The 27220-nt window shown below is 46.9% G+C and overlaps 1 protein-coding gene across 3 annotated transcripts in view; it reads left to right on the top strand.

The window, feature by feature from the left end:
- Positions 1-27004, top strand: part of WTIP (WT1 interacting protein) — a 95155-nt gene extending 68151 nt beyond the window's left edge. For all 3 annotated transcript variants that reach the window (XM_059857789.1, XM_059857790.1, XM_059857791.1), the window contains 5 exons: positions 14070-14132; positions 16498-16628; positions 17687-17738; positions 19448-19516; positions 22932-27004. In XM_059857789.1, the coding sequence (XP_059713772.1) occupies positions 14070-14132; positions 16498-16628; positions 17687-17738; positions 19448-19516; positions 22932-23084 (468 nt within the window). In that variant the 3' untranslated portion in view covers positions 23085-27004. The remainder of the gene's footprint in view (positions 1-14069; positions 14133-16497; positions 16629-17686; positions 17739-19447; positions 19517-22931) is intronic.
- The last annotated feature ends 216 nt before the right edge of the window (positions 27005-27220 follow it).

Consider the following 27220-nt stretch of genomic DNA (forward strand, 5'->3'; position numbering starts at 1 on the left):
CTGGGTCCAGCTGCTCCTGGGGTCTCTTCCTCTCCTCTTCCTCTCCTCTTCCCCTTCCCCTTCCTCTCCCTCTCCTCACTCCTGTGCAGGTGGCATTTCAGCAGGGCACACTTGTCACTTGAAGCACAGCGAGCCCCTGAGAGCTTTGGCTGCCCAGTGCTGCCAAAGCATCAGTGAGGGGCTGCTGGCACCAGCCTTTCCAAAGGTACCCCTCTCTTGGAAAAGTGCTTTTGATTTGTGGGCACAGGCCAGGGGTGAGCTGGTGCTGTGTTAGAGATGATTGGCTCTCCCAATTAAGGGATAACTATTGTGTGACTATTAAGAGAAGCTTTAGTGATGTATGGTTATGTTATTGCAGTTTAGATGCCCTCTGTTCTCCCCACAGTTCCCTTTCCCCCCTGTATTTTTGCCATCAGACAGCCTGGGCTGTCCAGGACAGGTACAAAGAAGCTGCACAGGTGTCTCTTACCTGAGGCAGTTGGGATGGAAAAGCTCAGGGGGTGCTCAGGGGGTGAGCATGGCAACCCCTGACCTCCAGTCCGGTTACAAAGCAGTCTGCACTGATAAATGGCAAAGAAGAGCTGCCTGACAGACCTTGGGAGGGGCCAGGGCTGGCTGATGCAGCCCCCAGGGGTATAAAAGCCTGAGCATCCATCTTGAAGGTGAACCAGCCACGTGGTGTGCACGAGGATAGTTCCCAGTGCTGCAGCTTTTTCCCTGTGTACTCCTTTTGTTGTAATTTTGTCAAGGTTTAATAAACCCTTTTCAATTTTCAAAGTGAGCAGCTGTGTCCCACACTGGTGCTCCTGGTGAGCTCTGTGAGGCTGCCCCAGGACACCCCACACTGCCCCTGCCAGGGCCACGAGGTACATCCTCCTGGCAAAGAGTTTTCCCACGTTTGCTCCTACTGAGGGCACTTTCTCCACACCAGCTGGATTATTTTGCTCTGTCTTTGCAGGGAAGAAGTGTCAGAAGTTCTTTCCCCACTTGTGCAGTTGCAGGTGGGCAGGGGATGCCACGGTGCTGCCTTCTGTGGGGCTGGGAGTGGATGGCTGGGAATCCCCTGCAGCTGGAGCACCTGGAACACCTCTGCCCCCCTGGGTTACTTTTGTCAGCCTCCTGCTGCCAGCCCTGATTAGCTGCACATTCTCTCAGTGCTTAAAGCCTTGTGGGCTAATTGAATGAAGTGAATGAATCAGATTTTAAAAAATAAATACACGGATAATTCCACTTCTGCCTAAGAGATTGCCTGATCTGTGCCATTTCCAGGAGGATACTGCATGTGTGAGGAGCAAAAAGAACAAAACCAACCCCCCAAACTTCACATTGCTTTGCTTTAGCTCTGAGGAAGATCCAGTTACTCCTTTAAATGCCACCTTAAAGTAACAAGTCCAGCAATACCCAAGTCTTGTCCCAGCCCTGTTAGGAGCTGTTATTTCATGAAAGGAAATAAAACAAATGACAGTTTAATCCTTTCCTGAAAGCTCTTTGGACACAGATGGCTAACTAGCCATAACAGAGACACTGTTCCTGGTGAAGTGAACAAAAAATAAATGCCTTACTGTATAATAAATAATCCCAGTCAGATGTTCGTGTTTCATTTTGTTGATAAATTGCTGCATAATCATGGGTGAAGGAAAAATAATTTTAATTTGTCTTTCCTTTTCTATGCTTAAATATCATGTAAAGAATTTTTTTTTAAACATTGTTTTGCTTGGCAAAAAACACTTTTAAAATGTCACCAGAGCAGCCTGAATCTTAGATCTACTATCTATCTCTTTGGTTTTTTTCCCTCCTTTTGATAGGCTTTCCCTTCTTCTCTTGAGGTAATGAACATTATTGAGTGGGGGTCCAGTAGAGGTTAAGAAATGAGAGAATTTCCCTCGAGGGAGGAGATGAGAGGGAAAATGAACCTCGTGACAGATGTTAGTTCCATTGCTTAATGCACTACTGGAAGAGGCTCAGATGCTCTGGAAATAACCTATTACAGACACCACAGGCTGTAGTGCACTGCTGTAAGGTCATCTGAAACTTCCCCTTGTAAGATTTTCTCTTTCACTGTCTTAAAACTTTGCCAAATTTAATCATTTAGGCTGAACTTCTTCGTGCTAGGTTTTTGCCTCTGGCTGACTTTGCTGTCATTAGCTGTTGAAAGTTTCATCTAGAGCTGTTCATCCATTTCAGTGAATAAGACTGGAGGAACTCTGCCCATAAATCCTCAAAGAGAAAGGCTCTAAAAGCTTCATGTTGCACATGGCAGCCATAAAGAGCCTCAGTGCACTGCAGACCTGCAGGAGCCTTTGGGTGTCCTCTCCCCGCCCTGCCCAGCCCCAGAGGGCTGTGGCAGGAGGAGGGCAAGCAGCCCAGAGCCCCAGCAGAGCCCCTTGCAGCCCTGCAGTCTCTCTCCAGCCTTCCTTCTCCTCTCCATCCAGTCTGGTGGGACTCTGGATCCCTTTCTCCCCTGCCCCAGCCACTGGTCCCCAGCCAGGACACTTCTCTTTCCTGGTCTCTGCAGTGCAGAATTTGGCTACAGAGGACACAGAGGGCCCTGTCTCACATCCACAGCTGTAAATGTCACTGTGATGTCAGAAATGCAGAAGTTGTCAGGGTGTGCAGGAGCAGGAGGCAGGTGGGAAATGGAAATGCTGAGCCTTTCCTGGGGAAGGGACAGGAGCTCACTCAGGGGAAGGTGGGAAATGGAAATGCTCAGCCTTTCCTGGGGAAGGGACAGGAGCTCACTCGGGGAAGGTGGGAAATGGAAATGCTCAGCCTTTCCTGGGGAAGGGACAGGAGCTCACTCAGGGGGCAGGTGGGAAATGGAAATGCTCAGCCTTTCCTGGGGAAGGGACAGGAGCTCACTCAGGGGGCAGGTGGGAAATGGAAATGCTCAGCCTTTCCTGGGGAAGGGACAGGAGCTCACTCAGGGGAAGGTGGGAAATGGAAATGCTCAGCCTTTCCTGGGGAAGGGACAGGAGCTCACTCAGGAGCAGCTGAGTGATGGGCAGCTCATCAGAGCAGGGCTTGCACCTTCATCTCCTGGAGCACCAAACACAGCAAGACCCTTACCCCAGCCAGGGCCCCTGGGCATGGCTGCAATGTAAATATTAATACTAATGAGGCTTTTCTTCTCAGTTTGTGCACATGCTGTTTTCCAGGCCTGGCAGTGTGGGAAATGGCCTGTCCCACTTGCTGGGGCCCTCAGAAGATAGTTTTTATTTAGTGTAATGGAAGCTGGTGTCAGCTGGAGTCAGAGGTTTGATTTTCCATCTCAGTGACTATAAATGTTTGGAAGTCCCCCTTGGGAGGGAGCCCTGGGACTGGTGCATTAGCCAGAGAGCCCATTCCTGCTAAGTGAGACTCTTAGAAAAAAGTAGACTCAGTTGAAAAGGTGAATGATTGAAGTTGCAGCTTGTGTCCATTTCCTGTCTGATGGGAATCACAGAGCACATGGAGTTCTAGATAACTGGGAGGGTGTTGTGTTGAGAACAGACAGAGACCAGACAGACATGGGAGTTTATTGATATGTTTAAAGAATGATGGGATCGAAGCTTAGGAAGGGATTGGCTGCAATATTCCTGATGTGCAGAAGCATAAGGTGATCTGGTTGCTCTAGGCTGGGACAGAAGGTTCCAGAGTCAGCCTTGCTGTCACTGAAGACAAAGGCAGACAGTTTATAAAGGCAGACTGTCCCTGCTGGGGGCACGAGGGACTGCAGTCCTGTTGCTGCTTGTGTATCTCTTGCTCCAGCCCCTCCCTGCCAAAAAAATTTGGAGAATTTTCTTCCTTAGTTTTCCCTAAGTTTGTAATATGCCAGTGGCTCTGGGTGCATTTTATAAATGAGTTTGACAGAAATGATGATTAATTGGGGTATTCTGAATTGAAGCATTGGGTCAAACCTACAGATGGCCTTAAAATTCAAGTTTCATACTGTGTAGGGATATTGGTCAAATATTGGTCTGCCTCTGCACTTTGGATGTGAATCAGCGTGAAGAGTGTCTAGAGCTGACAGTTTGGGTTTGCCTCTTACTGCAGCACAGCTCCAGAGTGCTGGATCCTGGATCAAGAAGTTTCAAGTCCGTTGAAGCTGGTGGCAGAAGTCCCACTGTCTGCAGGGGGCATCTGGATTTTCTCCTGGGGATTCTCCCCAGAGGACAAAGTTTCAAAGCTGGAGCCCATAAACAAGGAGGGAAGCTGAGGGTGCAGGACTCACCACAGGGCTCACGGGGCAGCCCTGGGGCCACAAGAGAAACCAGCTGGAGTCCTGAGACATCTCAGGTTTATGAAAGAGCAACACCCAGGTGGTACCTAGGCCCAGGTGATAACACAGAGAAACAGTGAAACAGTGAAATTTCAGAGTGTGAGTAAGGTCTGTGCTCAGCCTTTCCTGAGCTGGGCTGCAGGTTGTTAAATGAGAGGGAGGAATCACTCTTTGGGACATGGCAAAGGAGACAAGGAGAGGCAAAGACAGGCTTATTTCTGAGATGTATCACTACGACTTCCTTTTGTAACTGGCTACCTTTTGTAACTCTCCCATGTGTTACATTTGCTGGTGGAATGTTGGAAGAGCCTGTTACCAGCTCCAGTTGGTTTCATGCCAGATAATCACTCCACTCTTTCCTCTTGAGATGGTGATCCAAATAGTCAGACTCTCCATATTTCTTAATATTCCATTGAAAAGTAAATTACAATAACTGAAGCACACTTAAAAGAACTAGAACTCTTTCTAATTATGTCTTAACTCCTGCCAAACACTTGGAAGCAGACAGCATTAATTTTTTTCTTTGGGAGGGTTAGAAAAAGACCCATGTGAGAAAGTGACGTGTTTCCACTTTGGTAATAAACGTTGGTATTAGCTGCTCTTATGTTCTGAATTGAAATCTCTCAACAACTGTTTTGAATAAAACCCAGATAATTTTTGTTCCAGAAAGATAGGTTCTTGTGTAAAAAGTTTCTTTCACTGTAAGCAGTAGATGGTAGCAGTGACAGTAAACAACCTGCAGCAGAGTTCAGCCCTGTGCAGTGTGAAGCTCTACAGTGTGAATCAAGTCAGTAAATGTTGGGCTCTGTAATATGATGCACAGGTAAAACTGTTGATTCAGCCTTTTTTCTTGATCATTATCACTGTGATGCTCCCACAGGAGTTTGTTTAAGGAAGATCTAGGTAAGAAAATCATTAGTGGCTCCTAATTAATCACACAGCAAGTAGCCTTGGTGAGTGCTCAGCCAGGGTCCCTGTAGGTGCTGTAGGATGTCCATGGCTGCTCTCTTCTCAGGGGCTGTAAAATGCCAGAGGCAGAGTTCAGGATCAGCTGAATTCCTGGCACAGCTCTGTGCATGGCCAGACCTCTGCTGCCTCTGTGCAGATGTGGAGTCCCTCCTTGCTCTGTCCTTGTCCTTCAAACATAACAAAGTGGAAAGACAGGAGCAAGAAGGCAAACTGCTGTGTGGTGTTTCCTCACTGACAGCAAGGCAGAGTGAAGCAACAGGGTATGTGAGGGGGTTTCAGCAGGATGAAGAGTAAAGTTCTGGACTATTTTCCTTTAGTTAACCTGTCACCTGCCATGAGGCTCCTTCATCTTTGAGCCTGAGAAGGCCCCATTTTGTCCAGTTCATTTTAATCACTGCACTGGAATATGTGTGTCAAAACAACAACAAAACCCCATCTGCATGAAACCAAATTTGATATTTGCTCACTCTCCTAATGTGATCCCATGAATTTCTTACATTGTTGTGTCTCATGTAGTAAGGGTCCCATGCAGAGAGCAAACAATGCAGCAGTGAGAAGACAGATGCTCTGCTAATGGGAAACCAAGGAGCAGAGAGTCTGTGAGGGATTACAGGCAGCCTGGGGTTGGAATACATTATTAGCATAGCACCCAATTCAGAAATTAGTTTTCAGAATTAAACGCCTGAAGCATTTTGGCAAAACCTCCTTATCATCCCACTCAAAAGCTCTGAAAGCGTGAAAGAGGAATCTCAGGCCTAGGCTGGGCACTGGGTGGCTGTGCAGGGCTGCAGCAGTGAATTGGAGATTTTACAGCTTCATACCATTGCCAGGGCAGCAGCTGCCACACCCACTGAAATGTAACCCACTGGCTCTGCTTGCACAAACCTTCAGCAGGTTTTGGACATCCTCATCAAAGAAGCAAATGGGCCTGAATGAGATTCCCGGGTCTGTTTCCAGGAGGAAGGTTTTGTTTTGTTGAGTGCAGAGCAGCAGGGAAGAGCAGCAGCCCCTCCTTGGGCACAGTCAGGCATGTGAGGGAGGAGCAGTGACATGTCTTTTCAAAGGCCTGACATTGCCTAAGGTAGAGAGTTTGGGTCCTGAAGCCTTTTTCAGGAACACTGTTTTCTGAATGTTTTTCCTTTGGAAATCACGATGGGAACGTCAAACTTTAAAAGACCCTGGTAGACACCCAAGGTTTGCTACAGGACTGAGAACAGGCAGGAGAAATTGTTTCTCAGTGTACTTGGTGGGATTATCCTCCATGCATAATTGTTCATTATATGCTCAAAATTCATTGTCAATTTCTTTTAGATATGTTGCATATTAGACAGAAGAGTTATAAATCCCAAGATTATCACAGGAGGATACTAACAGGCCTAAATATTCAGGACAGAAGGGGTCTTGTTTTCCTCTTACATTGAAACAAAGACTCTTGGACAGGATCATTAGAGATTTTTTTTTTGCCTGTTTGATAATCAAAGTATATTGGACAGCAAACAAAAGAAAAGTTCTTCAAGTCTTCTACTTTATTTTTACTTTGCTATTCTAACATAATTAACATATTTCTCAATGTTTATTTAGCTTCTCAGAGTCTTATTTTATATAAGTATCATTGAGGAGCTGAATTACAAAGTCTTCATTTGTGCATATAAAATGAGATTTTATTATTCTGGTAGAGAAGACAAGGACAAGGTAAATAAGTGAGAAAACAGCTGAGACCAGACTTAAGAAATCAGGAGAAATAATATGCCAGCTCTTCATCTTGCACTTTGTTTCCTTTGCATCCTGGAGTACCCAGCATTGTACTCCTGAGTCACAGAAGGGAGAGTAAAGGGTAACACTTCATTTTCAGCTTTGAATTTCAGAGCTGGTCCTTTAATAAGAACTTCTCTCAGTGTTTTTATATGTGCTCAGGAGCATCTGTAATGAATATTAGAGAGAGTTCAAAATGACACTTCCCATTTGTTGTGGATAGAGTGGCCATAGACTTCTGACTGTTCCCATCCAGACTGACATTGGTTATATTTACATCACTTCACTGCTCTGCCAGCAAAATACTTTTTTAAGAACCTGGCACAGAGGGAACCCATTTATAGAGGAAGGCTAGAATTGAGCCCCACATTGCTTAGGTCCCAAGTGAAACTGTGCCTATGAATGGCACAGGAGCAGGAGCCAGAGCTGAGATTGGGCTGTTCCATGAGGGTCTTGCCTCTGTCACCTCACTGCTTCACCTCAGCCTGTTTTTCATCTCTCCAGATTGGGAAGGGGGGCTGCTGTGCCCAAAAGCTCTTTTTACTCCTCTGACTCTGTCAGTAATAAAAAAGGCTCTGAGTCTGTGTAGCAAAACCTTCTCCTCTCTCAGTTACCTGCTCTCAAGCTCAGGGGACCAGTGCTTCTGCCTCCCAGCCATGCTGGGAGCCCACCCTGAGAGGCTCCTGGTGTGCTGAGAATCAATAAAGAGGCTCTTCTGCCTTGTCTGCAGTCTGGAGCAAGTCACAACTCCTCTCCCATTGCACACACAAGATCTGTGAGGGGTGTTAATAATCAAGTGCTTCAAAGACAGACGTTGACAATTTTAATTAGTATTTTAAGACTTTTAAATTCTGCTTCTAAAATTCAAAGCTTAGTACAGTAGCTCTATTTGAACACTCCAAGTTGGGATCAAACAGTACAAAGAAGCAGTTTACAGCAAGCTTCAGAAATGCTGAGAAAGTCATTTCTTGCTTTTAGCAGCAGTGCCCACAGTGTTCCCACCCTGTAGAAAACAGTGCTGCTGGGCTCTCAGGCTGTTATTCTTTTCCAGCCCAAATAGATTTAAAATACAAGCAGACCTGGATCCAAAACCCTGATCTCACTGAAGCAGACCTTCAGTCTGTCTGGGATTGACCCTGTGACCAGGAGAGAGAAGAGTGTAGTGGTAAAGGACAGCTCCTTGAGCCTGGAAATATTTTGTCACTGCTGTTAGACTTGCTGCCATTTTGCAAAGACTTCTTAATGGGGTGATCCAGTTCTGGATGTGTTTGACTAATAACAGTTCTCTTGTTAAAAACAAATCATGGTTTTAATTTAATAGGGTTACTTATATAAAAAGTGATTTTGTGTCAGCAAAGCCTTTCTTTCTGACAAACAGTATAATTTATGACAATCTAGTTAGCAATAAATGCCATTAGTCTGACCACTCTGCCATTCTCTTCCTGGGGAATAAAGTTCCCTCTTAATCAATAGCTGTGTGAATGCTCCTTTGCATTCCTTATCAAATGACAGCCAGATGGTACTGGTGAATTCATTCCAGCAGGATTTTAGAATTAGCTGGATTTGTGCTGTTGTTAATCCTCTGCTGTCTGTGTCACTAGGACCTGCCCACCTGTTTCCAGTAAGCCTGGGGTTCCCAGCCCTAGGAGCAGTCTAGCCAGAGGGTTACTCAGCCATGGGGCAGCCAGGAAACATCCCAAGCACTGAGACCTTTTTCCTGCATCAGTAAGAAAAACAAAAAAGCAAATAAAAGTACTACCTTGCAGCAATAGCCTGCTAGGGCTGCCCACCTCTGCATTTGTTCCTCAACACCCTGATCTCTTCTAGGGAGGTATCAAAATTTCTAAGGCTGCACAAGCCGTGTTTCTTAGGGCATGGTGAGTTTTGGGTGTGACAGCTGCTATATCATTTACTGACTTCTGGGCCCATCAAAGTGTCTGTGAGACCTTTTCCTCCATAATCACTTTGTTGCATAGCAACAATAATTTTGTCTCCAACCTATTGATCCAACATAACATGTAATCCCCTCACTCCAATAAAAAAGAAAACATATGGCAGCTCCAGGCAGGGGAGCACAGGCTGTTGATGTGAAGGGACAGTTAATCCCCCTAAACCAGGGGGAATGGAGCAAGATACACTCTCCTGGGCTCAGAGGATGCATTAGGTGCCTGAGCCAATTAACCTGTGTTCTGGGAGAGGAGTCTGCTTTACATTCATCCTTCCCTTCCTCATCTTTTATGTTGTGCAACTGAAGCCCATTTCAGGTGAGCTGTGCTAGAGGAGCATCACTGTGCAATGCCCCCAGGTGGGTGGGCACCCCTTCCCCCCAGGACAGTGCACAGCTCTCAGCTGAGATGGGCTGCAGAGGCTGAGGGGAAAGTTCAGCCCCTGCAAACACCAGTTTCACGTGGCTGGAGTTTCTCAGGAAGATGTCTCTTGTTTGTAGGCTGTGGTTTAGGGGTCAGTCTGATAACCTGGGTGGTTTTTCCATACCTCTAAACAGAGGGCTAAAAGAAGATCCTGGCATCTGAAACGGGATCTGCTTTGGGGACAGGAGCACAAAGTTAAGGTCAGGACTGCTCAGGCAGGGAGCACAGAGCTTTGGTCCCAGGCAGACACAGCCTCTCCCCACAGCCCTGCCCCTGGCACTGCAGTGTGGGCTGGCAGCTGGGCTGGGGACCAGAGTTGCAGAGAAGCAGAGTAAATAAAGTTTCAGAATTCTTCATTTCTGTCCCATTCCTATTCCGTAAGTTCCAGTTTGGTTTTCAGAGTGCCACCTTCTCAGCTGGTTGCCATTTGTGTCCTGCTTTCTCTCCTGCCTTCCTTTGTCTGCTCTTTTTCCTTTCCAGTGTCTTTCTTTACCTGTGGCAGCTCCCAGCCAAAGACCCTTCCATGATTTTTATTTTTTTTCCTTCCCAATCCAGGTGCTAAACCAGCCCTGAATGAAGTTATGGGGGCTGGCAGTGAAATGTCTTTGTAAGATCTTGCTCCACTTGGGTCTTGGCCCCTTCAGAATTTTGCCTTGAAGGGCTGGAACATCTTTTCCTTGCTGGAAGCTGGAATTCCAGCCCATTGCAGTGCGTGCCAGAGATCTCAGAGGGCAATTCCTGAGGCTGCCAGGGTGCTGCTCCTGCTGTGCCTCCCAAGGGAACTGTGCAGGGCCAGGGTCAAGCTCCAGCAGCTGGGTGGGCCCCCAGAGCAGACAGCAGAGGTGGCTTTGCTGCACATTCTCCAGCTGGAAGCAGAGGGAAGAAGGGAAGGGAGTCCCTGACAAATCCTGGAATGTTGTGGCTGGAAGGGACCCTGCCCATGGTTCCATCCAGGGTTAAGGTGCCATGAGGGAGAGGTGCCCCTGCCCCAGGGAAGGCACAAATGAGACCATAGGAACACAAACCCAGATTTGATTGGACATGGATTTTATTGAACAAGAAATGGGGGCTAGGGAGATAGAAGTAGGAAAAAGGTCTTGAAGAGAGAGACCTCAGAAGATGCTCAGTTGGAAGTAGATAGTTCTTAAGGTCCTTTCCTGCATTCTGGTCTTCTACAAGATGTGTAGATGTGCATTTTGATTTAATATTTTTCTTATTATTATTATTTTTTCTTCTTTCACTTCTTCTTATTTCTTCTTCTTTCTCTTCTTCTTCTTCTTCCCCTTCTTCTTCTTAATTGCTACTACTATTCTTTCTTCTTCTTTAAGATATTCTTATTCTAATTAATCTTATTCACTAGTTATGCTTACTGTCATTCTTATTTTTCTAATATTCTTATAATAATTAATATTTTTTCATCTTCTTATTCCTATTCCTATTATTCTTACTAAATCTACTACTACAATTTCTTCTTCTTCATCTACTTATTCCTATTTTTTTTTTTTTAATTTTTAGAATACTTTTTGTGTAAGTTTTTGGGGTTTTTTGGTGGTTTTTTTGTTGGGTTTTTTTTTTTTTTTTTACTACTACTATTTCTTAAACTCTTTAATTTGTTTTTCAAGAATGGTCTGAGTCCAAATCCTGAAGTCATATCTGTGGATGAACAGCTCATGTCTGTACCCAATCTTCAGGGATAGAATCCCAAAGGACCAGCATGGAATCCTCTCAGGATGAGATGGCCTTTGGTGGCAACCAAGGGGAGGTTCAGATTCAATATCTGAAGGAATTTCTCTCTGGCAGAGGGATGAGGCATTGGAAGAAGTTGTCCAGGGAGGTGGTGGAGTCGCTGTCTCTGTGTGGATGTGACCCTTGGGGACGTGGTTTTGCGGTGCCGATGGCGCTGCCAGGGTGCCAGTGGCGCTGGGTGACCGTCAGGGTCTCTTCCCACCTGGATGGCTCTGTGGAGGCGCTGCCCAGCGCTCTGGCACCAATTGTGTCCCATGCCTGCTGTTTGGGGTTGCTCACGGCAATGACTGTGGCTGTCGGGGAAGTGCCCCTGGGCTGCTCCAGGTTGGCCGGGGCAGCCGAGGCTGCGGGGCCACGTCCAGGCCGAGGCCACCCGTGTGGCTCCGCGGGCCCGGCGCAGGGAGCCAGCCGCCATCGGCCGGCGCGGCCTGGGCAGGCGCCATGGGCGCTACTCCTGCGGCCGCGGGCCCCGGCAGGGCCAGCAGAGCAGCGCCCGCAGCGCCCGCAGCGCCCGCCTGAGGCGGCCGGGCCGTTTGCTGGGGACAGCCGGCTGCTGCCTGCGGGCCTGCGCTCCCGGCTGGGGAGCTGAGGCGCCGGGAGGGCTGTGCGGGGCAGGCCCCGGGCTCTGTGGCCCTGCCTCGGGCCCCTGCTGGCCCACGGAGCCTTGGCTGTACAGGGAGGTGAGGGAGGCACAGAGTGACTGCGGTGCCTGCCCCTCAGCCCAGGCCTCCTGAGGGTCGGGCCCTGGCAGCCCGTCTGCTGCAAGAGCTGGCAGCCTTTGGGCCCTGCCTTCTCCTTCCTGCAGCTCCAGGACGCTGACTCCATCCCAGTCGTTGTCATTGTCGTCCTCACACAGCAAGGGAGTGGGCCCGAAGCTGAAAATGCTTATAATGTCACTGCAGTCCTGTGGGAGCTCTGTGCTGCTGTTGTCTTCCTCCGTGGAAGTTTCTTGGAGGTCTCTGAGCTCTGGTTCGCTGCTGTCTTCCCAGTTGGAGAGGTCTTGGGAGCTGCTGATGTCTTCTTGGGAGAGCTCTGGCTCTGCCTCACCTTGGCATTCTTGGGAAAGTTCAGTGTGGCTGTTGTATTCCCAGTCTTCCTCTGAGGTCCTGTCCTCACTCTCCTCTGACAGCACTGACCCCTTCTCTGCTTCTTCCAGCTGCTCACTGGGGGTTTGGGCTCCCAGTGGTGAGGGAGGGGGGCAGCCGGGGCTGTATGGAGCAGGGACTGGGCTCTGTGTCCCTGCTGATGGCACCTCCTCACCGGGGGTAGGAGAATGTGCCTGGTTCTCCCGGCTGTTCACACTTCCCTCCCCTCTCTGGGTCAGCTTTGGGTCAGTGACCTGCTTTTCCAGTTGGGGCAGCTCCTGGACTGTTTCCTTTTGTTGCCGCTGGTAGGGCTGTTGCTGTCCCCCATCTCCCCAGAGCACTCTCACAGCTGCCTTCCACTGGTGACACTCGTGGGCGCTCCTTGCTGTGCGTGAGGACGCTTCCTTCACAGTCATTGCTCGCACAGACTGGTAGAATTCGCAGCCTCTCTCCTCTTCCCCAACCTCTCCCCACCTGTCATCTCTGCCAGGGTTCTTCTTTCCTTCCATGATGACGAGGGTTTTGTCCTCCTCCTCAGTGTTTGCTGTGGCCAGAGTGAGGCACCCACTGCCCCCACCAAGTGCCCGCTGAGGGCCTGGTCTTGTCCCCAGCTGGGCAGGGGGCTGGCTGACTGGAAGTTGAGGTTTGTTTTGTGCTCTCCTACCTCTGAAGTCCTTTAGCAAGGACAGATCCCGGGAGCTGCTTCCTTCTACAAGAGTAGCTCTCACGGGACTGAGCAGCCCAGGCCTCTGCAGCCCTTATATACCCCCAGTCATGGTGGGGCTCTCTGATGTCACACGGGTCTCTGGGCACGACCATGTCCTGCATCATCAAGGGCCCTGTGTGTCAGAGGGCCACACCCAGCGCCCCTTCAGCAGCTGAGCCCACAGGAAGGTGCATGGAGAAGCCCCCGGACTTGGGCACTTGTAGCCCTTGGTGTGCCCAGGCCCTTCCCGCAGTGCTCAATTATTGCATTGTTGCTACTTTGCACACTCCCATTTGGGAAACAAGTGCAAAAGTGTAACCTGACTGTTGGATTTTACCCTCTCTTAACTTCCATAACTGGAATGCTTTGTGCTTCTAATCCCTAATCACTTTTCAATATGTTCTTGCAAAGGGCACATTCCACTGTCCCAGCCTGCTCCAAGCCCTGTCCAGCCTGGCCTTGGACACTTCCAGGGATTGAAAAATTCCTCAGGATACATGGTTATTCTCAATATCTACTGCTGTAATTTAGTAGGGAAAGATGGACGGCAAGCCATGTCTGAATAACAGCATATTGACGTTGTGCTCTGTTTCTGAGTCTGCTCTCAAAAGACCTGTGATTGACTAAGATAAAGGAATTTTATGAGGTACCTTCCTGCTGCCCACACTGTGCAGCCAGCCCAAGCTCCTGTGAGTGCACTGCTGGATTCTTCCCTGCCTGGAAGGCTTGGAATCCACAAGGCAGCCAAATCCTTCTTGGGCCTGGGTTCATTTTTCTAGCTGGGAAAATAGCCCTGAGTGAAATGTGGGTCCAAAGTCTGAGGTGGCTAATTTGAGTAGGATTTGGGAGGTGAGTCCTATGTTGTTGGAAGCAACCACCAAAAGAGTCCATTCAAGCTAGTTTCTGCACATCAAACACAAACTTTCCATAAAGACTTTAAAAAATCAAACTTGCAATAATGCTGTTACATTGGGAATCTCAGTGGAAATATTGCAGCGGATCAGAAGGCCAAACTGGTCTCTGAACATGCTGCAAGAGCTGAGTGAAGGCTTCTGAGTCACTGTCTCCCAAACCTGTGTCATACACAGCACAGGCTGGAAAATAGCACAGCCTTCACCTAAAAGGGATTTCTATGGCTAGAGGAGTGGCTACTAATGATCCTTTCTTTTCTGTCATTTTAACAGTATTCAGGTTTTCAACAAACAGCAGACAAGTGCTTTGTTTGTGGACACCTCATAATGGAAATGGTAAGAGACAAACTCCTAATGAAAGGTAACTTGGAAAGTGCACTGTGAGACATCTCGCTTTTCCCTACCCAGGCTGGTGTTGTGTCTTCACTGCTATCAACATAGTTTTTGAAACTGAGGCAGTAAATAAAAATACCTCCATGCTCCATTACTACTGTTAGGGGCAGAAAGTTGGGCTTCTTTGCTACCTAAGAACATGGAAGGCTGTTACTCTGCCATTTGTGAGTTAAAATAAAATAGAATTTTAATACTAAAGGGGGAAGTACAGCACAGCTTCATATGAGAGTATGGTAAGGAACGTGGTGGGTGTGCTCTGTAAGACTGTAGATAACAAGAGTTCAGTCATGTGGGTGGAATCTGGGATAGAGCAGAGAGGGACATTATCAACAGTCCTGAGATTTGTCACCTGCTCTGTGCCTTGCTTTGTTTACCCTCTATTGCTTGCTCCACGTCATTTAAAATGCATTAACGCCACTGGGAATTTTAGGGAGCCAGTAGTCAGAGTTACTTTCGTAATAGAAATAAAATCAAAAAGCTTTGGGTTGGCCAGATCCTACTGGCATCCTTTCAGTGGGTGAAAGTAGGAAGAGTTATGTGTGCTCTTCCTAAGCAGAAATTCCCAAACAAACTGAAGTGGTTTGCACAACAAAGAAGGGCAGATCCTGCAGTGTAACTGTTTTCCTTTTGCTTTAAACTGTGCATGAAGCTCAGTGTGCCTAAGAGAAGTAGCTGGTGTGTTGCACACACGGAGGTTCAGTCAGAGCTGGAACAGGGACTTCACTAATGAGGATTCTGGCTCATATTCTGGCACCACTGGTTGGACAAGGATATTGTTCGTTTTAGCCCAAGAGCAAATCTCCAGAGTTGTGTCATGCTGGGAGGGGGAGGGGTATCCATGCTTTGAGCTGGCCCTTAATTGCAGAATCCCAGGCAAGAGTCCATAATATCTCACTGGTGGAACTCAGTAGCTGGAAGCTTGGCAGGTGCTTGTCTGCCTCTCTCCCATCAGCAAATGTGCTCTGACAAAAGGAAACAGCTCTGGGAGCTCCAGGAATTCAGCACTCCTGTTTGGGTAATTCCAGCGTGCTCCTGCCTGGGAGCACGGCCCAGCCCTGCCAAGTGCTGGCCTGGGACAGAGCTGGGGCTGTGCAGGGCTCTGCAGGGCTCTCAGAGCCAGGTGAGGAGCTGCCCTGTGCTCAGGGCCTGTGGCTGCACAGCTCTGCCAGGCTGGCACTGCAGTGTGCTCCTGCAGCAGCACCAACCCCAGCACAGGGACCAGCTGCCTCTGGCTCAGAATGGCCTTCCCACCCAAACAGAGTCTGATACCACTGAGCTACAGGGCTTCATCAGAGAGGGAAAAAAAGGTTAAATTAAATTGGCCTTTTTTTCTGCACTTCTTTCCTCTTGGTTTGATTTTTATTCATAGAATCCCCTATAGGGCCATGGCAGCTTGGTCTGTGTAGATTTTTCATCTTGAACTTCCCAGCAGCTCCAAGCTGAGCACTGAAATTTCAGCTAGCAGCTGAAATTTTGCAATTACCTTCCAAAGATACTTCTTACACCCAAAATGTATGGAATTGGTTTTATAATCTGTTGAGAGCTGCCTGAAAGTGATAGCTGTGTCACTCTTCCCAGGGGCTTGTTCATGGGCTTGCAGTGTCCTCCTCGATGTCCCAGTGGCACAGTGAGTGTCACATACGAGGATGTCAGGAGTGGGGAATCTGTTCTGTAGTAGTGCAGCCAAGGTTGCATCAGACCTTTCCCTGAAACCTTTAAAATGTAGTAGGGAAGGTCAGCATGGGGAAAGCCTGGGCAGTGCATGGATCTGTATCCAAACACATGGATAGTGGTGGAATTTTATCAGAAACCAATGGGCCCCTGTGACTGAGTGATAACCAGTCAGTAACTCTGTGAGATGGATCCTTAGTTAATAAAGAGGCACCTCTTTATTTGTTTGTTTTGTTATTTAACTTTTTGAGTAATGACCAGTTTGGATTCTGTCACAGCCTGTTAAGTTGTGTAAAGTAACTCTGTATCCCAGTAACTTGTATTTGGGATTTCCCCAGAGATGGTCTGTGAAGCCATTTTTAATTTCCATTGGCAGTACTGGCCCTGCAGAGCTAAAGCTGATGGGCTTAGCCTGATTTTCAGTTCTTGCTCTTCCTTGGGAGCATATTGAAACCCACTAAAATAAGCAAGCTGATTGTTCTAAGAGGCCCCTTGCTGACAGATCTGCAGAGTGGTAATTCCATCCTGGAGTGCTTTTCTCACTGTCATTGTTGAGAATGAGAGAGACACAGCGGTTTATGGGGAGGGAATATCTCATGTAATCATGCATCCACTTCTTTTTTGTTTGCCTCACAAGATCTTACAGGCCCTTGGCAAGTCCTACCATCCTGGCTGCTTCCGCTGTGTGGTGTGTAACGAGTGCTTGGATGGAGTCCCCTTCACTGTAGATGTGGAAAACAATATTTACTGTGTCAAAGACTACCACACGTGAGTACACAAACCCACTGCACACTCAGCAGAACTACAGTAGTTAAATCATTGATGTAGGTATAAGCCTTGGGATAAACAGAAAGGTCACTCCTGTTTGCTCAGATGTCCCTCAACTGCTTCTTGCATGTGTTGCATTTGTAAAGTATTTTACGGTTTGTTAAGCAGTACCTTGTGGGCCCAGTATAGCACACAGTGGCCAAGTGAGGCTGAAAATCAAATTGTGGCAGAGGATGGGCTTCTTGGGGGCTGTTCCTCTACTTCCTTCAGGACTAATTACACCAGGCCACTTCTGCAAGTGTTGGTAGGTTCTGCTGGCTGTTTCACCAGCACAGTTCTGGCAGTGCTTGGCTCAGGTGTAAGTTTTGTTAACTGACACAGGGGACATGTAATAAACAGTTACTGTTAGAACAATCTGAGCCCTTCCTGACAAAAGGTAGAGGTTTAAGAGATTGCTTTTGGACTCTTTCCTGATTCACTCAAAGGCAATGGGATCCTCCTCTTAGAATCAGCCAATAACTCAGTTATGCAGCAGGAGTAAATCACCCTGAATTCAGCCCTGTTGGTGCCAATCTGAGTGTGTTACAAGGACACAGTGAATGCTGGCCCAATGATAAAATGCAGCTGTGGACCATAAGCCCATTGGTGTATTTAGCTGGTAGATTCTGGCCACAATCAGCCCCTCTCCTGTTTAGGACACATGGTTATGTCTTTCTGATGTCAGAGTGAGAGTCCCTAAGTCAGGAGCTGCTTTGTAGTCAAGCATCAAGGCTCTGGAAGAATTTGAATGGTTTTATAAATAAAAGAGAAAAATAGCATATACAGGAAGAGAGGTGGATTCACTATGCCTCAAGGTTGGGAAGACCTAAACAGTAAAGTTGGGATAGATCAGCCTTTCCCACATCTCCTTTTCATTGAACATCATCGAACAATTAGAGCTGTTTCAAATCCTGTGGATCTCCACTTTACTGAAAACAAGGTTATGATTAGAATGGCTCTCTTGCTTCTGCTTTTTGGAGATTTAAATGTGATTGGAACACTTTTTTCTTGCCCCCTAGGGTTTTTGCACCAAAATGTGCTTCCTGTAACCAGCCAATCCTCCCAGCACAGGTAGGTGTTAACATGCACTGACTCCTGGGGAAAACTGCTGTTGGCATATGGGCACTTTCTAAGAACACACTAAAGGCTTCTCCTTCCTCTCTCAGAATCTCTGTGTTAGATACTAAATTAAACACAGTTCAGCAGTAAAGTCACTCCCAAACATTCCCAGAGGTTGTAATAGTCATACTACTCCTACAGCATAGTACTTTTTATCTTTAGGGTGCTTTCCAGGTCTTCATCAATCTGTCAGAAACCTCATTTAATTGAAAACACTGACTGGGGCTCCAAGAACAACTCAGGGAGTAAAGCCCTTGAAAAGGCATCTGATGGTTACTGACCCTGTGAGGAGGCCACAGGTCTGTAGTCCTGAGGTGGCAGTGGAATGGAAGTTCTTAAAGGGGTTGAAAAGGCAACAACAAAAATGGAACCAGGTGAAACCTGCCTGCAAGCTCAGCCTGTGCTGACAGTGTTATTGGCACTATTAGCCCAGCGTGGGGCTGCCTGGGGCTCTGGTGGGTGCAGGACCCTCTGTGCTGCCTTTGCTGAGGTCACTGACCGGCTCATTTGTAGGCAAGGGCCTCAGCATCTCCCTGCTTTTCCTCTGATCCTGTTTACAACACCAGAGCTTCCCTCCTGTGAGCTGCTGTGCCCCAGTGAAGCCTGATGCTAGAGCCTCTCACGTGCCCACCTCCATCACTCTGCACATTACTCTCATTTGTCATTAGTATTTCTGTTAATTGGCCAAGTAACCAAACCCCAAAAAACCCTATAAAGGCTGAACCACAACTGCTGTCCTGATGGATTGTGAGGAGAAAACCTAAATGTCAGTGAATTTGGGTCTTAAAAAATAATTCTTTTTTCTTTTCAAGAAAGAAAGAAAAAAAAATTAAAAGGCAGTCACAGTGCTGACTCGCTTGCTGACTAGCAGGACACACTCCTTATTCTTTCCCTGGGAGATTTCCTGGGTTAGTTCAAGTCTAGCAGTGCAGGTGCTGACTTGCCCACAGCTTGTCTCAGACATAGTCCCCATCATATCTGGTGCTCTAACCACACCTGGAACTGGAAACAATGCAAGGCAACCCATTTAATGAGCTCTGTCTTCAGAGTGGATCAGGAGGAGAGCCTGTGAGGTTACAGAAGGGTATGGGCTGCTCTGCAGGGCCTGGGGCTCAGCCAGGATTGCACAACTCTGCTGAGGTTTAGCCTGTGCAGGTAATTACCTGCCAGACTGGTATGTCAGTCCCTGTGGGGACACACGGTGACATGTGCATGTGCAAAAGAGCTGTGCAGCAGATGGTTTGAGAGGAACACAAGTCCTGGAAATCAGAGCAGGATGTATACAAGGAAAGGTTACCCAGTGAGCAGGTTTTTGATTGGTAATTTGTTCAGATCCCGGGCGCCCTTGGGAGATGACTTGATTTCAAGACTGATTTGTTCCTTGAGGATGAGGCTTTGGCTACACTTCCCAAATGACCTCTGCAGCTCAGATGTGCCAGACACCCAGACTGCACAGCTGAGGAGTGGTGCAGTGCCATGCCCGGGGCCAGGACCTTCAGTGGTCACAGAGCTCTGCTGCATGGGGCAGAGGGGATTCCCCCAGCGACACAGCTCCCCAGAGCAACCAGCTGGGCACTGCCAGGAGACTGAAAACCGCTTCTGAGACACTGCTGTCATTTTCTTCTGAGACACCACTGTCACCTTCTCTGTGCTCTCCCCAGGGCTCCGAGGAGACCATCCGGGTGGTGTCCATGGACAAGGACTACCACGTGGAGTGCTACCACTGCGAGGTGAGCGCCAGGCCCGGCCACCAACGCGGCACGGCCTGCTCTGGGGGGACCTGCTCTGCTCTGGGGGGACCTGCTCTGCCCTGGGGGGGGGGACCTGCTCTGCCCTTGGGGACCTGCTCTGCCTTGGTGGGGACCTGCTCTGCCTTGGTGGGGACCTGCTCTGCTCTGGGGGGACCTGCTCTGCCTTGGGGGGACCTGCTCTGCCTTGGTGGGGACCTGCTCTGCTCTGGGGGGACCTGCTCTGCCTTGGGGGGACCTGCTCTGCCTTGGTGGGGACCTGCTCTGCCTTGGTGGGGACCTGCTCTGCTCTGGGGGGACCTGCTCTTCCCTGGGGGGACCTGCTCTGCCCTTGGGGACCTGCTCTGCTCTGGGGGGACCTGCTCTGCCCTTGGGGGGACCTGCTCTGCCTTGGTGGGACCTGCTCTGCCTTGGTGGGACCTGCTCTGCCTTGGTGGGGACCTGCTCTGCCTTGGTGGGACCTGCTCTGCCTTGGTGGGGACCTGCTCTGCCCTTGGGGGGACCTGCTCTGCCTTGGTGGGACCTGCTCTGCCTTGGTGGGGACTGCTCTGCCTTGGTGGGGACCTGCTCTGCCTTGGTGGGGACCTGCTCTGCCTTGGTGGGACCTGCTCTGCCCTGGGGGGGACCTGCTCTGCCCTGGGCGGGGGGACCTGCTCTGCCCTTGGGGACCTGCTCTGCCTTGGTGGGACCTGCTCTGCCCTTGGGGACCTGCTCTGCCCTTGGGGGGACCTGCTCTGCTCTGGGGGGACCTGCTCTGCCCTGGGGGACCCTTACTCACCCCCTGGGCAGGTAGGGCTCTGCCCCACAGCTCCTGAGAAAGACAAAAGGGTGGATGCTGCCTGGGCTGGAAGTGGCGCTGCCCTCACCAGTACTAAGTTCGTTTTGGAGGGCTTTTTCTCAATATATTAGCTTCAAGGCTGGGCTTGGTTTGTTGGGTTGAATTTTCTCAGTATTGAAATTTCAGTATGAATTTTCTGGGTGGGGAGTGAGCAAAGAGTAGGTGCCAGTTGTCTTTTTCCTCATCTCTAGGTACAGTCTGTAGGGCTCTGACCTGAGGAGATTTGAATTTACATTGGCTGGGCAGGGAAGGATTCTCACTGGAAGGCCTTTCTAGGGGATCTGGTTTTTCCATGCTGAAGGAATATTGATTCTTTACTAGGAAATTGATCAGGATACCATTGACTTTCTGTCACTTTTTTGGGAGTAGTTTCTTATTGTGCAGAACATTTAAACATTTATTGCCACAGATCGTGGAATTAGTGCCCTTGCTTCAGAGAGGAGACCTGATTTCATCCTTATCCTGCAGCCAGAAACATGAGAAGGGAAAGAAACTCACTAAGTTGGGATCTTCCCTTTTGCTGTAGGTTTGGCACTCTGACACAGCACACAAATATCCACACAGATCTTACCTGTTAGCACCAGGGGCAGAAATACAGCAGTGCTGCCTTCAGGCACTGTTGCATGAAGGTTTTACAAAGAATCTTCTGTCTGTGAGAGAAAATAACAAAATTCAGGGCATCTTAAAATGTTATGTACCTAAGTGTAAGGAAGGGCCTATCCACTCAGCTATCTCCTTTCAACAGACACCTGATACTCCATCCATTTCTATTAATTTTTCAAGAGAAATTGGCACAGGAAATCACAGTATTTTGGAGAGCTGAACTTCCCTCCTCCTTCCCCAGCTATTGCTTTGTGCAGGCTTCACCTAAGATGACAGCTCCTTCCCCTGCTCTCAGGCTATTGACTTTATGCTGGAATGTCCCACTGGGGGTTTATTTTCTGTTCTGTTTCATTATTCATTTCCCCATTCTCCTCCCCATTTGAGGTAAATCAAGCTGCCTCCACATCTGCCCAGAAAGGCAGAGTGCATTTCTGTACAGAGCTCAGGAGTTAGCAGGGGTGGGTTACTGCCTGATGCTCTCAAATCAGGCTCTCTGCACACTGCTGTCCCCAGATGCTGCTGGAAAAGTGAGTGCCACTATTTTGAGGTGCACAAATGCACAGGAAGACTTTAGCAAAGGCTGCCATGACTTAGGCAGCCACTTCTGGTCTGCTGTTGGTGTCACCCTCAGCTGGTGGCCATGCACAGTCAGTGGTCAGGTTGGAAACGTGGTGGTTTTCTGTGTCATCTCTTTCATGTGCAACCACTTGACTTCTGAGGAGGAGTTCAAGCCCTTCTGGGGATCACTGGAGCCCCATTCTGAAATTGGGGCCCACTGCCAAGGCAGGCTTTCTCCTTGCAGAAAGGGAATTCAGTTTTGGAGAGGGAAGAAGATACAAACATTTGGCACATTTGTAGGGCATCTGAAATTGGTAAATTCTAATTTTTAATCTTGTATAAATTGCTATAAAATCATTATATAATATGTAGCAACACACAGAAAATTACCTTGGCAGATACTTTAATTAAGACCTCTCTAAACTAACACTCCAGTTTTAAAGCTTACTTTAAACCCCATTTTCAGTCTTATTTCAGTAATGTAAAAATTGGGGATTTAAACTTGAGCTGTGAAAGATGAAAAATTATACTCTGTATTCAGTTAAAAGTTTTGCATTTGTTTTCAGTACTAAAACCACCTGTATAGACAGTTTGTTCTGTTTGGCTTTTTATTTCTTTCTATTAAGTGCACAGATAAATACTCAGAATCTCTGGTTTCTCAGAACTGATCACAGTAATCATTTCTAAGTGTTTAACATATTTGAAACATTAAATCTGAGTACCAATCTTCAATGCTTTCCAAATGCCCTCAGAATTACAGTGATGGCAGCTGGAAATCAGGGTGGTCTCTGGTGCAGTGCACATAAGAGTCAGCAGGCAGGATCACTGTTAGCTGCTTTTCTGTTTGTCTCTGTCTCTGTCTGTAGTCACGTGTCAGTCCCAGAGGTACCAGCATTTCCACTAAAGATGGACCACTGGCCTTGAAATCTTTAAGTTCTTTTAATTCCAAATTAGAGAAAGTGTAGACCTGCTCCAGAAGTAAGATATGTCACCTCTCCCCCCTTTTGCCCTTCCCTCTCATTCTCTGCTTGTGCTCCCCCCATGTGGCTCGCTGCCTTGCTGCAGAATCAGCTCCCCCTCTGTTCAAGCCTCTTCCAGGTTGTATTTGTTAGGGTCAGCCCCTGGCCTGCTTTTAGGCTTTTGATTTGCATCACCATTTATTAGATGGAGGAGAGAGCAGAATAGGAAAGAGTGGTGGAAAAAAGGCTGGGCACTGCCACAGCCTGTCCTGTTGGATCTCAGCAATGGGAGATGGTCAGGGTGCAACTCCCACAAGCTGTGGGGCTGCTGGCCTTGGAGGCAGGGGGGAGCTCCTGGGGCCCTGCAGGACAGGGCAGCAGGGCTGGGAGGGGCCTGCCTGAGTCACTCACTGATCTGAGATGTCTCTCTTCCTTCTAGGACTGTGGCTTGCAGCTCAATGATGAGGAAGGCCATCGTTGTTACCCCCTAGAGGGCCACTTGCTCTGCCACAGCTGTCACATCAGGCGCCTTAATATCAAACTGCCATCACATCCACCTCCAAGCTACCCCATGCATGTCACAGAACTCTGAAAGACATTTCCATGATCAAAAAGCTGTTGGAAAGAAGACAAAAATCTAAAAATTACTTTCATGTTCCTTTAAAGATGAGGTTCCAGTAATACCCATCTAAACCAGCTATTTATTTTTTGAATCAGAGGTGAGGGGTCCTTTTCTGATCTTGTACATATGCATTCTTTTCTCTAGACATTTTCACTGAGACACCGTCTACTTGAACAAATAATTCACCACTAAACTGTAACTGTAAATGGCAGCATTTCCAAAACCAATGGTACAAAGGGCTGTTCTGCACTCCCTGCTCTCTTCCTTCAGTGGACATTTCACCCAAGTAAGGAGTGTAGCATTACTTTCCAAAAGTTAGCACCTTATCATATTGCAGCAAGCATGATAAGATAAATGCTGGCATTTTAGCTAGTTTTGTTGAATTCTGGTCTTAGAGAATACTTAGATTCCAGCAGTAGGGAATAGGCAGCAAGCAGGTGTTTTAGCCAGGGCAGTTTTCAGTGAGGTTAAAGAAGGGTGTTCTGTGAAGAAGTGTCAGGCCAGCTCTCCATCCTGCAGGGTCCCACAGTCATCCAAAGACTAATTATTTGGCTTGTTCAAGAAATGTGGCAAGCCTCTGATGTAAAACCCACAGTACACAGGATTGTATCCAGAAGATTGGCACATGCAGGGTCAGCAGTTGCAGCCCTCTGTAATTGCTGGCTGAGTAGCCAAGGCTTCAAAATGCATTCCTATCAACTGGACCATTTGGCACTTAGTAAAGGATTCATCTTTCAAACCTGTTTTTGTTCAATATGGTTCTATGCAAAGGTACACTTGTCTTTATACTGCTTGTTTTATCCAAGACTTCATTTGTTACCAACTGCTTCATGATTGTATGTTGAGACATTATTAAAGAGAGGCACAGTGGTTTGGTATTGCCTTTTCAGCTTTGTGTTCTTTTCAAGATTACTTTTCAACTGATGATGGTGATTGTCTTCATTGGAAAGCAAAGTGCAGTATGGCAGGAATAGTAATTTAGAGTCAGACCACGAAACATCAGTGTTTACAACAAGTGTTAGCTGTACATAGAATGTACACACTTTCATGTTTTGCTTAAGCTTTTACAGTACCCTCAGACCTCTGGGGAGAAATATATGTCTTCCATATAGGAAGTTAGATGAATCTTTTTTTATGGTTTGTTTTCTACCGTGTGCTGACGTTTTACATGCAAATCACACATCTGTATGTCAGAAAAATTCCTTGCATTCTCATGAGAATTGACTCAGCCTTCCTGAAGCTGCAATTTACCATTGCTGCCTTTAACTGTATTCAAAGTTACAATAAAATAAAATTCTTCAGCCCCAGAGGAAGTAAAAAATCCAGACTGGATTCTTGGCATGTGTAAATTGGGCCATTTCCATGCCAGTTCTGAACACTGGGGAATCCACCCGATCCCGTGGTAAATCCAGCATGCAGACTGATGGAATGACTTATTTGGCAACACCATTGCAGTTTAGTTTCTTATGCTCCATTGACTTTTTGAAAGCCATTTGTGGTGCTCTTGAAAAGCACAAAGAGCATCCAATGGCCACTAATTCCTAAGTGGAATAATTAACTCCCTTAACAGAACTTTTTGATAGTCTGGAATTTCCTTATGAGGAAAGGTGGGGGGCAGGGGAACAGGAAAAATTCCTGAGAACTGTTTTTTCTGTTAGTAAGGAACAAAAAGGATGCTTTCTGAACTTCTGCCAGACTTCCATTGGCCTAGATTAACCTGTCCTACTGAAGGCTCCTGGGCAAAGTAATTTTGTAGTTAATATATATCAGTTTATAATTAACATGTTTAGTGTGAATTCCAGGATTTGAAGTAACTACAGTGCAGTCAGTGCCCCATTTCTGCACTGTGGCCCAAGAGGCCTGGCCTGCAAACGAGAGGCCAGGGGTGCACCTGCACTTCTGCATTTGCAGACACTCCCTCTGTGTCCATAGTCAGCAGCTCAGCCTCAGGAGGAAGTGGAATTACACATGCCAGCAAATGTTGGAGAAAGGGGGGAAAAAATGTGTTAAACTGGATTGTATGACTAGGTCAATTCCTTCAGGTTACTACAAACATGGATGGTGCCAGAGCTTCAGGATAAGCTTTTAGCATCAGCTGCATTTTCCATTGCAGGAGGGTGCTTTGGACCACATTTAGCTTTGAGGCATTTTCACTTGCATGTCTTTACATGCAGTCTTTACCCAGATTAAGAAATCATTAAAATACATAGAGTAGGTCTGGGTCTGTTCCTGGGAACAAACAACAGTTACTTGCTGAACTGGAAAAATGCTTTGTGCTACCAGCAGAGAAGCAAAACCTTCACAGTGACAGTGGACAGAGCTTGAGGTGACTTACCCTGGCATTCAGCCCAGTCCTCTGCCAGCACCTTCCTGAACACTTTGCCTCCATCAGGGGCAGGTTTAAGTTTCCAACATACTTTCCAAGGGCCAGCACACTTTCAAACATGTACATACCAGACCATTTCTTCATGTTTTTTTCAAAACAATCATCCTGTAGAACAGAATAATATTTAATTTCATTTGACATGCTGATTTTTCAGTCTCTTGTAGTTCTGTGCAGTTCTGATCTGTTAAGTGTCACCATGGTAAAAATTCTGAAAGGTAATATGTCAATATAGAATAAGCAATTTGTTTCAAACCAGAAAGCAGCAGCTGTTGTTCTAGTATTTTCTATAGACAGATGCATTCCATTACTGTATTACGAAGTGCAGCTTTGCTTTTCCAGCATTTACTGTAAAAACCAGGGCTTGAGTGAGATTTGCCAGGTTTGGTTGGGTTTTTTTTCAGATCAAAGAGAAAAATAAAATCAAACCTAAAATAATGATGTGCTGCACTCTTTAGTGCTAGTGACAGTTTCTGCACATTTTACCTCCTGCCTGGGGAATAATGTAAATGAGAACTCTTGTTTTAATGATTTTCTTACGGAATATTCTTACCTTAAATCAGTTCAACACAGATGAAAACTTCCTAAGTTCATTTTACAGTGCAATTGTTCTTCAGAAGCCCTTCCTGTACTTCCAGAATATCTCCATAAAGTTACATCAGTAACAGCCTGCTCTCGTTTGCATCAGGGCTGCCCTTCCCACTGGGAGGGGAATGTCCCCAGCCCCTCCGGCAGAAGCGGCTGCGGGCAGTGCAGGGTCCCTCCCACCGGAGGGTGTGTTCCAAAGAAAGGACCAAAATCATCCTTTGAAAGCAAAAGAATGCACTCAGAGAATCGAGCTTACTGAGAGGGTTTGTTTGGGTTTCTTTCCTTTTCCTTGTGTGCACGTGTGTGTATATATTTTGTAAGGTGGAGCTTCAAAAGGAAAACATGGTTAGAGGAACTCTTTAAGACCAGAAATTCCAGAGTAGTAAAGTAAACCAAAGCTCTAAAGGAAACAAAAGCTGCTTTCTTGTGTTTCAAGAAAAGTTTTAAAGTTTGTGATTCATCCTGTAACTAATGCCGTAACTAGAGTATATAATTTGACTTAAATTAAGTTTTCATTTGAGAAATATTTTCATTTTCTTTAAAAGAATATAGTTTTCTTCCAAGAACTTGGACCAACGTTGATTTTTATTTTGTAGGAAATATATGAATTCCCAGTTTGTATATCATGTAACTAGTTTACATGCTGAAAATATACATTAGTTAACTATTTTTGTATATATATATCCTTGTAAAACCTTTCAATGTGCTTCTGTCTTTTAGTCATTAGAATTACTTGTGGTTTTGTGTTTCAGTGTTTGATTCCCGTGATTGTTGAAGAAAAAATTGGGAAATGTAGATTTATTTATCTAAAGAAGAAGCTACTTGCTATCATCTTAAGTTATTTAATATTAAAGTCAGAAGTTTCATTTAACCTTAGATGCTATAATCTGCTTTTTTCAATAAAGACATTTTGTAGTTATCTCTGGTTTTGTAGTCTGTTGCATGTAAGTATTTTATTTTTATTTAATCTAGGTAGGCATTAATTTTCAGAAACCCTTGTATTGCCTACAGAAATGCCTAACTGATATTAATTGATTGCAGCTGCATTCATGAAAGATTTCTAGTGCAAGTGTTACTAATTAAGGTCTAAAATGTGCCCACAGCTAACGTTCTGCAGCTGCACTTAGAAAAGAAT

This window comes from Haemorhous mexicanus, chromosome 12 (genome assembly GCF_027477595.1).
Source record: "Haemorhous mexicanus isolate bHaeMex1 chromosome 12, bHaeMex1.pri, whole genome shotgun sequence".
Taxonomy (NCBI): domain Eukaryota; kingdom Metazoa; phylum Chordata; class Aves; order Passeriformes; family Fringillidae; genus Haemorhous; species Haemorhous mexicanus.